The 16,280-nt window shown below is 37.4% G+C and overlaps 1 protein-coding gene across 5 annotated transcripts in view; it reads left to right on the top strand.

Moving 5' to 3' along the window:
• SUGCT (succinyl-CoA:glutarate-CoA transferase) overlaps positions 1-16,280 on the top strand; it is a 783,088-nt gene that overhangs the window by 101,782 nt on the left and 665,026 nt on the right. For all 5 annotated transcript variants that reach the window (XM_010829093.1, XM_010829095.1, XM_010829091.1 and 2 more), the window contains exon 8: positions 6,602-6,745. In XM_010829093.1, the coding sequence (XP_010827395.1) occupies positions 6,602-6,745 (144 nt within the window). The remainder of the gene's footprint in view (positions 1-6,601; positions 6,746-16,280) is intronic.

Here is a 16,280-nt window from a genome sequence, read left to right as displayed (position 1 = left end):
TTGGACTGCAAGGAGATCCAACCAGTCCATTCTAAAGGAGATCAGTCCTGGGTGTTCTTTGGAAGGAATGATGCTGAAGCTGAAACTCCAGTACTTTGGCCACCTCATGCGAAGAGTTGACTCATTGGAAAAGACTCTGATGCTGGGAGGGATTGGGGGCAGGAGGAGAAGGGGACGACAGAGGATGAGATGGCTGGATGGCATCACCGACTCGATGGACGTGAGTTTGAGTGAACTCTGGGAGATGGTGATGGACAGGGAGGCCTGGCGTGCTGGGATTCATGGGGTCGCAAAGAGTCGGACACGACTGAGCGACTGAAATGAATTGAAACAGCCTTGCATGAAATATAACTTCTAGAGTTCCACTAAATATATGTTCTTTTGTTGTTGTTGTTCAGTTGCCCAGTCGTGTCTGACTTCTTGTAACCCCATGGACTGTAGCACACCAGGGCTCCCTGTCCCTCACCATCTCCCGATGTTTGCCCAAGTTCATGTCCATTGCATCGGTGATGCCATGCAGCCGTCTCATCCTCTGATGCCCTCTTTTTCTTCAATACAAGAGACTAGTTCTTTAGCAGGCCTTTAAAAAGATTTTTAAAATTAATTTTATTTTTGTTTATGTTTATTTTTCTGTTTTAATTACCAGCATCATGATGGTATTAATATTTAAACAATGAAACAGCTTTATGGAGACATAATTCATGTACCATACAATTCATCCATTTAAAGTGTGCAATCCAATGTTTTCTAGTATATTCACAGAGTTGTGCAATCAATTTTAGGACATTTTTATCATCCCCAGAAGAAACTCTAGGCCCATTAACAGTACTCCCTATTCCGTCTTGCTCTCAGCCCCAGGTTCTACTTTTTCTCTCTATGGATTTGCCTATTATGGATGTTTCATAAAAATGATATATAATGTGTGACATTTTGTGACTGTTTTCTTTTTCTTAGCTTAATGTTTTCAAAATTCTTCCATGTTGTAGTATGTATTAGTTCTTCATTTCTTTTTATTGCCTAAAATATCCTATCATATAGCTATACCACACTTTATTTATACATTTTTCAGTTGATGGATATTTGGGTTATTCCCACTCTTAGGTTACTGTGAATAATGCTGCTATGAAAATTTGTGCACGTTTCTTGGGGGAACATATGTCTTTTTGTGTGTGTGTTAGTCGCTCAGTCGTGTCTAACTCTTTGCGACCCCGTGGACTGTAGCCCGCCAAGCTTCTCTGTCCATGGGATTTTCCAGGCAAGAATACTGGAGTGGGTTGCCATTTCCTTCTCCAGGGGATCTTCCAACCCAGCGATCAAACCCAGGTCTCCCGCATTGCAGGCGGATTCTTTACCAGTGGAACCAAATATATCTAAAAAATCAGTGCCAAATTGAAGATCATGAGGATTTACTCCTATATTCTTTTTTAAAAAATAGTTTTAGCCTATATGTTTAAGTCTATTGTCCATTTAGAATTAATTTTATATATAGCGGGGCTTTCCTAATAGCTCAGTTGGTAAAGAATCCGCCTGCACTGCAGGAGACCTGGGTTCGATCCCTGGGTTGGCAAGATCCCCTGGAGAAGGGAAAGGCTACCCACTCTAGTATTCTGGCCTGGAGAATTCCATGGGCTGTATAGTTCATGGGGTCGCAAAGAGCTGGACACGACTGAGCAGCTTTCACTTTATATGTAGTGTGAGGAGGGAGTCCAACTTCATTCTTTTAAGCACTTTTTGAGGACCGTTTCTGAATTATACTTGGTATGCTTGTCAAAACTGAAGGTGAGAATTTCCATTGTCTGTGTTTCTACCTGGGCTATCCATGCGGTCTTGTTTACAATAGCTTTGTAGTAAGTTTTAAAATGGGAAGTATGTGTCCTCCAACTTTGTTCTTTTTCTAGATTGTTTTGGCTATTCTTTGTCCCTGAAATTTCCATATTAATTACTTTCTAAGACACCTAGGATTTTGATAGGTGAAATTGCACTAAATCTGTAGATCAATTTGAGAAGTATTACAATATTAAAAAATTTGAATCTTTTGAAACATGACAGTGAGGTGTCTTTCCATTTATTTAGATCTTCTTTAATTTCTTTCAACCATATTTTGTAGCTTTCAGAATATGTTTGTATTTTTTTTGTTAAATGTATTCATATTTTAGTTTTCTTGATGCTATTGTAAATGAAATTGCTTATTAATTTCATTTTTGGTTTATTTATTCTTTACTGTGTAGAAAAAATATTAATTTCTCTATGGTGCCTTATATCTTGCAAACTTTCTAAACTCACTTATTTGTTCTAAGAATTTTCTTAGTGGCTTCCTTTGTATTTTCTGTATAAATAAGTATGTCACCTGCAAATAAAGTTAGTTTCATTTCTTTATTTCCAGTCTTTTTTTTCTTCCCTAACTGCACTGGTTAAAACCTACAGCATAATGTTTAATTGAAGTGATGAGAGCAGACATCCTTGTCTTGTTCCTAATGAGGAAAAACATTCGGTCTTTCACCTTTAACTATGATTTTAACTTTTCTTCACATTTACCCTTTAAGGGCTTGAAGAATCTTCTTCTATTCCTAGTGTGTTGGTGTTGAATATTTTATCATGAAGGGTTTTATCTTATGTTTATCTTGACTGTTGTAGTTCAGTCGCTAAGTTGTGTCCACCTCTTTGCGACCCTGTTGACTGCAAACATCCCAGGCTTCCCTGTCCTTCACCATATCCCTGAGTTTGCTCAGATTCATGTCCATTGAGTCAGTGATACTATCTAACCATCTCATCCACTGCTGCCTCATTCTCCTTTTGCCTTCAGTTTTTCCCAGCATCAGGATCTTTTCCTATGAGTTGGCTCTTCACATCAGGTGGCCAAAGTATTGGGGCTGCAGCTTCAGCATCAGTCCTTCCAGTGAATATTCAGGATTGATTTCCTTTTTTTCTATTTATTCTTTAGTCAGTTTCAGTAGTTTGTATCTTTTTAGGAGTTTGTCCATTTCATCTAGGTTATCAAAATTGTCAGTGTATAATTCTTCATTTTATTTCCATATAATACTTTTTATTTATGCAAGTTGTTAGTGATGTCCAACTTTCATTCCTGATGTTAGTAATTTGAATAGTCTCCTTTTTTCTTGGATGATTCAGCTAAAAGTTCATCAGTCTTACTGATCTTTTCAAAGAGCCAACTGTTCATTTTGTTGATTTTCTCTGTTGGGATTCTATTCTGCATTTCATTAGTTTTGTTCTAATGTGTATTATTTCCTTCCTTTTGCTTGCTTTAGTTCAGTTTGCTCTTCTTTTTCTGATATCTTAAAGTAGAAAACTAGGTAACTGATTTGAGATCTTTCTTCTTTTTTAAGTTGGTATTTACAATTCTTCTTCTTTTTTAAATTGGTATTTACAATTCTAAATTACCTTCAAATACTGCTTTAGCTGCATCCATAAATACTGGTATGTTGTGCCTTTATTTTTATTATCTTGAAGTATTTTCTAATTATATGATTCCCTCTGTTACTGGTATTTTGGGAGTACACTGTTTACTGTCCACATAGTTTTGAGTTTCTCCAATATGCATGTTATTTACTCGAAATTCATTTCATTGTGATCTGAGAACATATTTTGTATGAAGTCACTCACTTAAAATTTATTTCAGCTTGTCTGATGGTCTAGGATATGGTCTGTCCTAGAGAATGTTCCATGTGCACTTGGGAATGTGCATTTTATATCTGTTAGATATACTTGGTTTATAGTGTTGTTTAAACTTTTTATTTCTCTTTCTAATCCTCTGTCTAGTTGCATTGCTCACTATTCACGTTTCAGGTTTGACATCCCTACTAGTGTTCCTGCAGGGTTTATTTCTCTCTTCCGACCTGTCACTTTTGCTTTTGGTATTTTGGTGGTTCAATTTTTGGGTGCCTGTATGCTTTTGTTATACTTCCTCGTGCATTGATCCTTTTTTTGTTATAAAATCTCTCTGTTTTTCTCTGGTAGCTTTCTTTTTGTTTCTTTTAAGCCTATTTAGTCTGATATTCATATAGTCACTCCAACATTCTTATGTGTGCTGTTTGCATGATATATTCATTCCCATGCTTTTATTTTCAGCCTATTCATATCTTTGAATCTAAAAAGTGTCAGCAAGTTTCTTTACCTGAAAACAAAACTCTTTTAAAAAAAATTGGATTATAATTGCTTTACAATGTTGTTTTAGTTTCTGCTGGACAACAATGTGAATCAGCTGTATGTATACATATATCCCCTCCTACTTGAACCTCCCTCCCCTCCATCCCACCACCCTAGGTCTTCTTCACAGAGAGCAAGCCTCTTTAAATTAGTATTTCACGTGGCAGAAATTGTCGTTTTTCAGCAGTGGCAATTTTGTTTCTAATATATGGATGACAATGTTTATTTAATAGTCAAACATCTCACTATTATGCTGGATAATGTAATGATGTTTTTAGAATATTAGGTATAGTCTCTGCTTTTCAGGAAATTTAAAATATAATATAAAGGATTTATTATCTTATTTGTCCCTATTTGTCTGAAAAGTATGGCAGAGAAAATGTGATTATATTCATATTATAGTGAGAAAGCAGGTGATGTCTATAAACTTAAGTTTGAACTCGCCTCTCACTTTTAATATATTAAAGTCTTAAATCCAAATGATGGTATTAATTTTAAATTTATGGATTCATGCCATTAAAAGTTTTGCCAGTAATAATAGAAGATTCCCAGAAATTTCCAGTTTTTGTAGCACTATCTTCCTTGAAATTGTGTTGACAAGCAGGGGGAAAAATTGTTTATTCACTAAGTTGTGTCTGACTCTCTTGCAACCCCATACACTGTAGTCCATCAGGCTCCTCTGTCCATGGGATTTCCCAAGCAAGAATACTGGAGTGGGTCTCACTTACTTGCTTTTGACCTATTCAGCTGTATTGTAAGATGATTAGCATAGTTTGTGTATAGATTTCAGAAAAGGAAAAATTAGCTTCTGAAAATGACTGAACAACAGCTGGAATTAATGAATAAGGAGGTGAATGAATTAATATGTCAACCAGGTGAACTGTGAAATGTAGGTTTTATAGGCATTATGTGCAATGAAAGACTTAGCATAATTCAAGGTAGTAAAAAATAGAAACTGACTCAATAATGATTAATAATAATGTTGATAAAAAATTTGATAGCTAATTTTTATGGATACTTTTTGTTTGCCTTGTTCAGTCACTCAGTCATGTCCAACTCTTTGCGAACCCATGGACTGCAGCATGCTAGGCTTCCCTGTCCTTCACCATCTCCCGGTGTTTGCTCAAACTCCTGTCCATTGAGTCAGTGATGCCATCCAACCATCTCATCCTCTGTCATCCCCTTCTCCTCCTGCCTTCAATCTTTCCCAGCATCAGGGTCCTTTCTCATGGATCAGGTCTTTGCATCAGGTGGTCAAAGTACTGGAGATTCAGCATCAGTCCTTCCAATGAATAGTCAGGGTTGATTTCCTTTAGGATTGACTGGTTGGATCTCCTTGCAGTCCAAGGGACTTTCAAGGGTCTTCTCCAACACCACAGCTCAAGAGCATTAATTTTTTGGCGTTCAGTCTTCTTTATTGTTCAGCACTTACATCCGTGGACTGAATAGTCCATAGGGTAGCAAAGGGTCGGATACGACTGAGCCATTTTTACTTTCACTTTTCTCACACCCATACATGACTACTGGAAAAGCCATAGCTTTGACTAGATGGACCTTTGTTGTCAAAGTAGTGTCTGCTTTTTAATGTGCTCCCTAGGGCTTCCCTGTTGGCTCAGCTGGTAAAGAATCCACCTGCAATTCAGGAGACTGGGTTTGATCCCTGTGTTGGGAAGATCCCCTGGAGAGGGGAATAACTATCCACTCCAGTATTCTGGCCTGGCGAATTCCCTGGACTGTATAAACCATGGGGTAGCAAAGAGTCGGACACAGCTGAGCGACTTTCACTTTCATGATTATCGTAGCTTTTCTTCTACAGAGCAAGTGTCTTTTGCCTGGTACTATTCTGATATCTTTACATATCAGAATTCAAGGATTCTGATTCAAGGTCAAGGATTGGATTGTCAACTAAGACTGACATAAATTGAAGATGTTAATTAGTATTAAAACTTTACTTAAATATTTTGTCATTGTGAGGGCTTCTCTCAATGTCTAGAAGCTGCTTCTGCTTCTCCTGTGCCTTTTGATTGCTTGACTCTTTGAAATTATAAGTAATATATTTACAGTATATTTATCATATTTCTGAACCCACCCTCTACCAACCAAACTAAACAAAACCAAATGCAATAAAATATTTTTAAAAACATGTCTGAAGTTCCCTCTTAATATATTTTACAGTGGGAAGCTTTTATTTCATTTGGTTTTGTTTAGTTTGGTTGGTAGGGGGTGGGTGGGTTGAGAAATATGATAAATATATAGTAAATATAAATACATTCTTGCCACCAACAGATATCCACAGTAGCAGTTTGTTGTATTTCTTTTGTGTGTATGTGCACATGATATACAATTCTTTCTTTTATTTGACCTTAGAATATTTGTGAATTTATATGATGGTTTTAATTTTCAATTTGTGTTTTCCTTCACCCAACCCTCAAATCAGGATGGAGATCCAGTTCGTCCAGGAGTGGCCATGACTGATCTTGCCACTGGCCTTTATGCCTACGGAGCCATTATGACTGGATTGATACAAAGATATAAAACCGGAAAAGGACTGTTCATTGATTGTAACCTACTGTCATCCCAGGTACCAATCCAAATAACATTTCAGATAATGGAGGAAAAACATATATCTGTGTTATACGTTTTCATATCAAATCCTGTGGTCATGTGCAAAAACAAAAAACAAAACAAGAGGAACTGCTCCTCCTCCCCAAAAAAAACCCAACAACAGCAAAAGCTGTTCTGTTTTTGTGTCCTTGATGTTGTAATATTAAAATCAGTGGACCACAAAAATTTTGTTATAATGTGGATATTGCTGTGGAACCAGAATTCTAAAGACTGTTTTTATTAGGTCTGTTACTATTTTTGAGACAGAAATGCAGTTGTCATCTTTTTTGTGCCATAGACCATTTGGGTAGTCTGGTGAAGTCTATAGACCTTTCCTCAGAATTATGTTTTTGAATGCATAGAATGAGATATTTAGAATTACAAAGGAAGCCAATTATATTGAACTGCAGTTCTTTCAATGTAAAAGCCAAATTGTGTTATAATAGTATGTAGGATTTTTCATTAATACATTAAAATAGAATTATCTATTAGAGGATTCAATAACCATTGCAATTTTAAAGTAGTGACTGAAGTAACTATAATATGATAAGAAAATGTGCTTAGTATTTACTGGTAATCAAGTCATACTTAGGCACTGCTCATACTCCTGTGGTTTGTTGCCCGTGTTCATAATGGAACAAAATGCTAAATTTACCAACAAAGGTTCATATATTCAAAGCTGTGGTTTTTCCAGTTGTCATGTATGGATGTGAAAGTTGGACCCTAAAGAAGGTTGAGCGCCAAAGAATTGATGCTTTTGAATTGTGGTGTTGGAAAAGACCCCTGAGAGTCCCTTGCATTGCAAGGAGATCAAACCAGTTAATCCTAAAGGAAATCAATCCTGACTATTCATTGGAAGGACTGATGCTGAAGCTGAAGCTCCAACACTTTGGCCACCGGATATGAAGACCTGACCCATTAGAAAACACCCTGATGCTGGGAAAGAGTGAAGGCAGGAGGAGAAAGGGATGACAGAGGATAAGTTGGTTGGATGGCATCACTGACTCAATGGACATGAGTTGGAGCAAGCTCTGGGAGATGGTGAAGGACAGGAAAGCCTGGCGTGCTGCAGTCCATGGGGTCACGAAGAGTTGGACATGACTGAGCAATTGAACAACAACAACATACTCCTGTGGTTTGTTGCTTACGTTCATAATGGAATAAAATGCTAAATTTAATTTAGAGGTTAATGAAAATAAAGGTATATATTTTTTTCCATTCAAGTTAATTACTTCCCAAAATTCTTTCCATAAGCTCCAGATTAAAAACACTTGGTCTGTATTGCTGTCAGTTATGTTATGCCAAGCGCTAAGCGCTAAGCAGGTAGAATAAAAGGATTATTGAACTCACTCTCAAATTGACATTTTGCCTACTTTTCACTGGATGAGACCTAGATGTTGTACTGTATGTGAAGGTTGCTTCTGAATAATTTTTCAGGGAGAGGAAAAAAAGAAAATATCTAATTTGTTCAAGGAGACATTTTAGTAAGGGAAAAAATACTTCATAGAAACCTCAGTTGGGAATTTCAGATTTAAATGGCATTCATGGGAAAATAGTAAACTTGGAACTCTCCTTTGGAGACTTTTTGTTTTCTTTTAGACAAAATTAAGGTGGTATATAGAGGCAAGAAACATTAGTATGGTTGAAGATAAATACTATTAATGGGTTTTCATTACTAGCTTTGAGTTACAGTCAGAGTTTTAATGGTTATATAAAAGAGTGAAAGAACTCTCTCCAAATGAATGATCTATCTCCTTAGCAGAGAGGCAGAGGTTAGGTATGGAGTGAAGTTGAAAGTCTTTTCTTCCCTCCCTTAATTTTATAGCTGCAAGGAACCTGAAATAGGTTAAGTCACTACATAAAAATTGCACACCCAGTAAATATGGAATCCATGAAGGTTTCATGGGTTTGTGACTTATGCAGTCACAGAAGGCACTGGGCTTAGTTTAAATGCTCTGCTGTCACTGCCTTGAAATTCTTAATAATTTTAAAAATTGGAATATAGTTGCTTCATAATGTTGTGTTAGTTTCTGCTATACAATGAATCAGCTATATATGTGTGTATATATATACACACACATATCCTCTCCCTCTTGAGCCTCCCACCAGCCCCCAACTTAGGTCATCACAGAACACTGAGCTGAGCTCCCTGTGCTATACAGCAGCTTCCCACTAGCTATCTGTAATAGTTTTTGTTTTTTTTCTTTTTTTTTTTTAATTTTATTTTTAAACTTTACATAATTGTATTAGTTTTGCCAAATATCAAAATGAATCCGCCACAGGTATACATGTGTTCCCCATCCTGAACCCTCCTCCCTCCTCACACCCCATACCATCCCTCTGGGTCATCCCAGTGCACTAGCCCCAAGCATCCAGTATCATGCATCGAACCTGGACTGGCAGCTCGTTTCATACATGATATTTTACATGTTTCAATGCCATTCTCCCAAATCTTCCCACCCTCTCCCTCTCCCACAGAGTCCATAAGACTGTTCTATCTGTAATAGTTTTTGAATGAGAGGCCCTACATTTTTCATTTTGCCTCAGTACTCACAAATTATGCAGCTCGTTCTGTATTTGAGGTTCTACTTAGGTCTCCTGATCTCTACCTGGACTGCTTTTCTTATAGTATATCAATTCTTAACCTGGGAAAAAAATTTCTTGTAGAGTATTATAGAGTTTAATTCTCTTCTGACACCTAACACAGTGATTCACAATCTGGAGGTGTGTGCTTCCCTGGGGGTGGGAATGAAGGTGGGTGAAGTCACAGGTGGGGCTGTTTCAAAGCGAGAGTACACTAAGTACAGACTCACGCATACTTAGAGCGTGTGTCTAAATCTGTTGTTTGCGTTGCTCCCTGAGGCTGTAAGTTCCATGTGTGTAGGAATAATGTTCATTTTTATTTATGTCTGTAGCCTCTTCAAAGCCCAAGTATTTGTCAAATAGCAGGTCTACCAATCTTTGGAGATAAGTCAGAGAACCACTGTTACCAGTGGATATGCCTTATATCCCTTAGATTTGCTAGGGAAAATTTGAAAAAAGTAGTGAACGATTGACTTAGGATAAGAACTTGATAAACAACTAATGATGAAATGATTTGCTTTTGGTGAACACAGTAGCAGTGATTTAGCCTATTATGTTACAGGTAACCCAGTCAAAGGTTGCTAAAATCACTAGTGTATTTAAGACTCATTAGATCTCTTTTAATAATTGACATAGAACATTATATTAGTTGCAGTGTAAACATGATGATCTGGTATTTGTATATATTGTGAAAAGGTCATCATAATAAGCCTAGTTAGCTTCCATCACTATATAAAGTTACAAATATATTTTTCTTGTGATAGCTTTTAAGATATACTCTTTTAGCAACTTTCAAATGTGCAATATAGAGTCACTATGATGTACTTTATGTCTCCTTAACTTTTAAATTTTATTATTGCAAGTTTATGCCTTTTGACCGCCTTCACCCATTTTGCACACCCCCCCGTCCCTCACTTCAACCATCTATATATATATATATATATATATGAACTTGATATTTTTTTTAATAAAAATAAAAAAAAATTTAGATTCCAGATATAAGTGAGATTCATTGATGGACACTTATTTTGTTTTCATAACTTGGCCAATGTCATTGACTACCCTTTAATGATAAAAATCTATTATGCCTTATTCTAGGGCTTTGCACTTACACACATACTATTTTATTTAACCCTCATAATCATCATTTGAGGGAGAGAGGTAGATGAGGAATTTCTATTTTCATTTCACTTACAAGAAAACTGAGGCTAAGAGAGGTTGACCTGTTTGAGCAGCTGAGTCACAGCAAGACCTCTGGTTTCTGACATCCTGACTGGTTCTCTTGTCCCTGCTTAATGAAGGAAAAGCTTTGGCATTGAGAGACAGGCAAGCTTCAGTTTTCCTTTGGTGAAGCTAAAGAGAAGGCAAATTGAGTAAGAGGCAGGGGAAGCAGAAGAACACTCAGTAGTAAGGAAACAAATAGTGAGACTGCCCCTACTTCCCCAAAGCCTGCCAAGAGCTGCAGTAAGACAGTGCAACCAAGTAGGCCCTTCTGGATCAATATCTAATCATGTTTAGATCTGTGAGTGAAAACTGTCATGGAATTTAATGTTACAGATAAGTGCTTTTGTTGAGATATGAGAATCTTGAGAAAAATAGCATTTAGAGTCATGGGATGATGGGATTTTTTTGTTTCAGCTGTAGTTCACTGAACAGTCACTGTGTCCCAGGCTCTGTGCTCCAAAGGTTGGAGTGGAAGGCAATGCTGCTGTTCAGGGTTTACTAGAAGAGGCAACCAAGTTGGATGGAAAAGTTTGAGGTATAGATAGTTTGCTGTGGTGCCCTGACAGGGTTATAGAATGTGGTTGGACCTTATATGTCATGCTTCAGAATTTGGATTTTAACTTTTAAGACTTCTGTTTATCTCTCTGTAAATTCTGTTAGGTCTTTTCAACCAATGACCATGTTTGCTTGAATCCTTGCTGCTGTTGCCACTTCAGAATAACCTCTGAGCTGTGAGCAGTATCAGAGAGTTTCTGAAGGTGGTGACATGCAGGTAATAATTTATGCGGAAGCCTTCCTGAAGTGTTGTGCAGTGGGTGATAAGAGCCTGTTCATTCTCTGAACCCACTACAGCCTAAGCTCTCTTTTTTTGGATGCTGTGCCTCTACCCTAATTCTTTGGCTCTGGACTCTCTCTTTTCTTCTGATAAGGGCTTCTTCTGACTTAGGGATCTCTTTTCTCTGTTTTTTTCTTGTCTTTCTTCACTTTCCTGCTTTCATTCTGTGCTCTCAGCCTTTCTCCTTTTCCCTCCCTTTTTCTCCATCTTTCATTGTGTGGCACTTAAGTTGTTAGCAGTTGTCAGGACTTCCCTGGTGGTTCAGTGGTTAAGACCTTGCCTTAGCATGTAGGGGGTGCAGGTTGACCCTGTTCGGGGAGCTAAGATTCCACGTGTCTCATGGCCAAAAAAGCAAAACATAAAACAGAAGCACCATTGTAACAAGTTCAATAAAAACTTTAAAAATGGTCCATATCTTTTAAAAAAAAGTTGTTAGCAGTTCTGTTTCCAGATCTTACATCCTTCCACTGTACTACTCAGGAAAGTTTCAGAATCTTTCATTAGTTCCCATGGAACAAAAAAGAAGTGCCCTTGCCTAGAAGTCCTAGAACACAAGACAGTGACCATTAAGTGACTGAGTTAAGTGACTATTTCTGAACCAATTAATGAGACCGAAAGATAAAGAATACTAATTGGCTTAAGCCATTTCTGGTACAATGGATGGGGTTAACTCCACCCAAACTATTACTGCTGTGACTGGAGAGAGGTGATTTCCTTAAAGAATAGTGGGGTTATTTTTTGGCCAGAGGAAGAGGAAAAGGATGACTGGCAGTTCAGTTCAGTCGCTCAGTCATGTCCGACTCTTTGTGACGCCATGAATCGCAGCACGCCAGGCCTCCCTGTCCATCATCAACTCCCGGAGTTCACCCAAACTCATGTGCATCGAGTCGGTGATGCCATCCAGCCATCTCATCCTATGTTGTCCCCTTCTCCTGTCCCCAATCCCTCCCAGCATCAGAGTCTTTTCCAATGAGTCGACTCTTCGCATGAGGTGGCCAAAGTACTGCAGTTTCAGCCACAGCATCATTCCTTCCAAAGAAATCCCAGGGCTGATCTCCTTCAGAATGGACTGGTTGGATTTCCTTGCAGTCCAAGGGACTCTCAAGAGTCTTCTCCAACACCACAGTTCAAAAGCATCAATTCTTCGGCACTCAGCTTTCTTCACAGTCCAACTCTTACATCCATACATGACCACTGGAAAAACCATAGCCTTGACTAGACAGACCTTTGTTGGCAAAGTAATGTCTCTGCTTTTGAATATGCTATCTGGGTTGGTCATAACTTTCCTTCCAAAGAGTAAGCATCTTTTAATTTCATGGCTGTAGTCACCATCTGCAGTGATTTTGGAGCCCCCCAAAATAAGGTCTGACACTGTTTCCACTGCTTCCCCATCTATTTGCCATGAAGTGATGGGACCAGATGCCATGATCTTAGTTTTCTAACCCCGTGAACAGTATGTAAAGGCAAAATGATAGGATACTGAAAGAGAAACTCCCCAGGTTGGTAGGTGCTCAGTATGCTACCGGAGATCAGTGGAGAAATAACTCCAGAAAGAATGAAGGGATGGAGCCAAAGCAAAAACAATACCCAGTTGTGGATGTGACCGGTGATAGAAGTAAGGTCCGATGCTGTAAAAGCAATATTGCATAGAAACCTGGAATGTTAGGTCCATGAATCAAGGCAAATTGGAAGTGATCTAACAGGAGATGGCAAGAGTGAATGTCGATATTCCAGGAATCAGCGAACTAAAATGGACTGGAATTGATGAATTTAACTCAGATGATCATTATATCTACTACTGTGGACAGGAATCCTATAAAAGAAATGAAGTAGCCATCATGGTCAACAAAAGAGTTCAAAATGCAGTACTTGGATGCAATTTCAAAAATGACAGAATGATCTCTATTCATTTCCAAGGCAAACCATTCAATATCACGGTGATCCAAGCCTATGCCCAACCAGTAAAGCTGAAGAAGTTGAAGCTGAACAGTTCTATGAAGACCTACAAGACCTTTTAGAACTAACATCCAAAAAAGATGTCCTTTTCATTATAGGGGACTGGAATGCAAGAGTAGGATGATGGGCAGCTCATCAAAAACTATTCACCATGCTAACATACTGGGTTGTTTTGAGGTTCTAGTGCAAAAAAGAATATGAAAAATTCTTTGTATATACGAAAGTATTCTGCTGATGAGTAATATTAATTTTATTAGGCTATTGAAAAAGTATTTCCAGTGTTAAAAATATGCTGAGATTAAAAAGATGGCTATTGACATTATTTTATCATAATTATTATATCTTTTCATAATAGAGAAATCTTGACTAACTTCACTTAGTCTTTCAATTTAAGATAACATTGATTTGTTTTAGATCCCCAAACCAAACCACAAAATGATTAAAATCTGCTTTATGTAAATGGGAAGTGCTAGTTCTAGATACTTTTCAAAATAACATAGCAGGAAAGTACATTTTAAAAAAAGTATTCATTTTCTATTTTTATATAAATGTTCACTGTCATTAAGCAGATAACATTTGAACTTAATTTCAGCTGCCTGAAAAATGACTGCCATTTCATGCAGTCATAAAAAACATAGTTTTCTACTCATTTTGATTGCATTACATAGGATGACAAATGAATGATTATAACATTCAATATCAGTTGCTAAAAATGAAATTTTGTACCCTTCTCTTAAAAGTGATCTAATGTACAATAGACAAATTACACTTGATTTGAATAGTAGCTAATAATTAACTCAGAGATGATTGCCTCAACCACAACAAAACCATTTCACTGCAGAGACATGACAGTTGCCGGGATGTGGTTTGTAGTGGGCACAAATTTTTTTGTAGTTTCAAGGCTATAAACTTTTAACCCATGTCATAAAATTCTTTGATTTTTTTTTTTTTTTTAGTTTTAATGTGATTTAAAGTTGTCAACTGAAGATTGTCTAATGCCAGCATCTAGACAGTATTCTTTAGATGATATTGGTAAATAACAAGGAAGTGGGTTTGGATGTGGTTCCAATTATTCTGTTGCTCTTATTCTTCTGTTGTGGCTTACAGAAATATCTTTTGGAAGTTTTAATATCCTTCCTGTACTTAATTGCAACCAGGCTCCCCTAATTACTACTACAATGAGTTTTTTTTTTTTTTTTATCACCAAACTCCTGTAATTATTTTCACATATAGAATGTTTTGGCATTTTTGATTCACTTTTTCATCCTTGTTTGTATATTGTTCATATTCTGTTGTTCATTCACTAAGTCGTGTCCGACTCTTTGTGACCCCATGGACCACAGCACTCCAGCCTTCCTTGTCCTTCACTATCTCCCAGAGTTTGCTCAAACTCATGTCAATTGAATCAGTGATGCCATCTAACCATGTCATTCTCTGTTGCCCCCTTCTCCTCTTGCCTTCAATCTTTCCCAGTATCAGGGTCTTTTCCAGTGAGTTAGCTCCTCGATCAGATGGCCACAGTGTTGGAGGTTCAGTTCCAGCATCAGCCCTTCCAATGAATATTCAGGGTTGATTTCCTTTAGGATTGACTAGTTTAATCTCCTTGCTGTCAAAGAGACTCTCAAGACTCTTCTCCAGCACCATAATTTGAAATTATCAGTTCTTCAGTGCTCAGCTTTCTTCTTGGTCCAACTCTCACATCCGTACATGGTGACTGGAAAAACTGTAGCTTTGACTATATGGACCTTTGTTGGAAAAGTGATGTCTCTGCCTTTGAATACGCTGTCTAGGCTTATCATAGCTTTTCTTCCAAGGAGCAAGAATCTTTTAATCTCGTGGCTGCCGTCACCATTCGCAGTGATTTTGGAGCCCAAGAAAATAAAATCTTCCACTATTCCCACTTTTTCCTGATCTATTTGCCATAAAGAGATGGGACAAGATGCCATGGTCTTAGTTTTTTGAATGTTGAGTTTTAAGCCAGCTGTTTCACTCTCCTGTTTTACCCTCATCAAGAGGCTCTTTATTTCCTCTTTATTTCTGCCATTAGAGTGCTATCATCTGCATATATGAGATTGTTGATATTTTTCCTGGCAGTCCAGCTTTTGATTTATCCAGCTCGGCATTTCAACTGATGTACTCTACATTTAAGTTAAATAAGCAGGGTGACAACATACAGCCTTGACGTACTCCTTTCCCAATGTGGAACCAGTCCATTGTTCGATGTCTGATTCTAACTGTTGCTTGTTGTCCTGCATACAAGTTTTTCAGGAGGCAGATAAGGTGGTATGGTATTCCCATCTCTGAAAAATTTCCATGGTTTGTTTTGAATCACACAGTCAAAGGCTTTAGTTTAGTCAATGAAGCAGAAATAGATGCTTTTTGAAATTCCCTTGCTTTTTCTGTGATCCAACAGATGTTGGCAATTTGATCTCTAGTTCCTCTGCCTTTTCTAAATCTAGCTTGTACATCTGGAAATTCTTGGTTCATGTTCTGCTGAAGCCTGACTTGGAGACTTTTGAGCATTACTTTGTTAGCATGTGAAATGAGCGCAATTATGTGGTAGTTTGAACATGCTTTGGCATTACCTTTCTTTGGTGCTGGAATAAAAACTGGCCTTTTCCAGTCCTGTGGTCACTGCTGAGTTTTCCAAATTTGCTGACATATTGAGTGCAGTACTTTAACAGCATCATCTTTTAAGATGTTCATATTTAAGATAGATAAAATTTTAACTCTCCTTATTGCAGCACATTTTTATGGATAAACTTTTGAATTCAAGCAAGCATAATAATCTGAAATTTATCTTTTTGTACCTCTAGATACACTTGTATTTCTACTTTTCCTATTTAATCTATATCTTTAAATTTTTTTATTGAGGTACAGTTTACATATCATAAAATTCATCCTATATTAAGGG

Source organism: Bison bison, unplaced genomic scaffold, assembly GCF_000754665.1.
Source record: "Bison bison bison isolate TAMUID 2011002044 unplaced genomic scaffold, Bison_UMD1.0 scf7180017864499, whole genome shotgun sequence".
Classification (NCBI taxonomy): Eukaryota; Metazoa; Chordata; class Mammalia; order Artiodactyla; family Bovidae; genus Bison; species Bison bison.
This window is presented reverse-complemented; position numbering and strand designations above follow the sequence as displayed.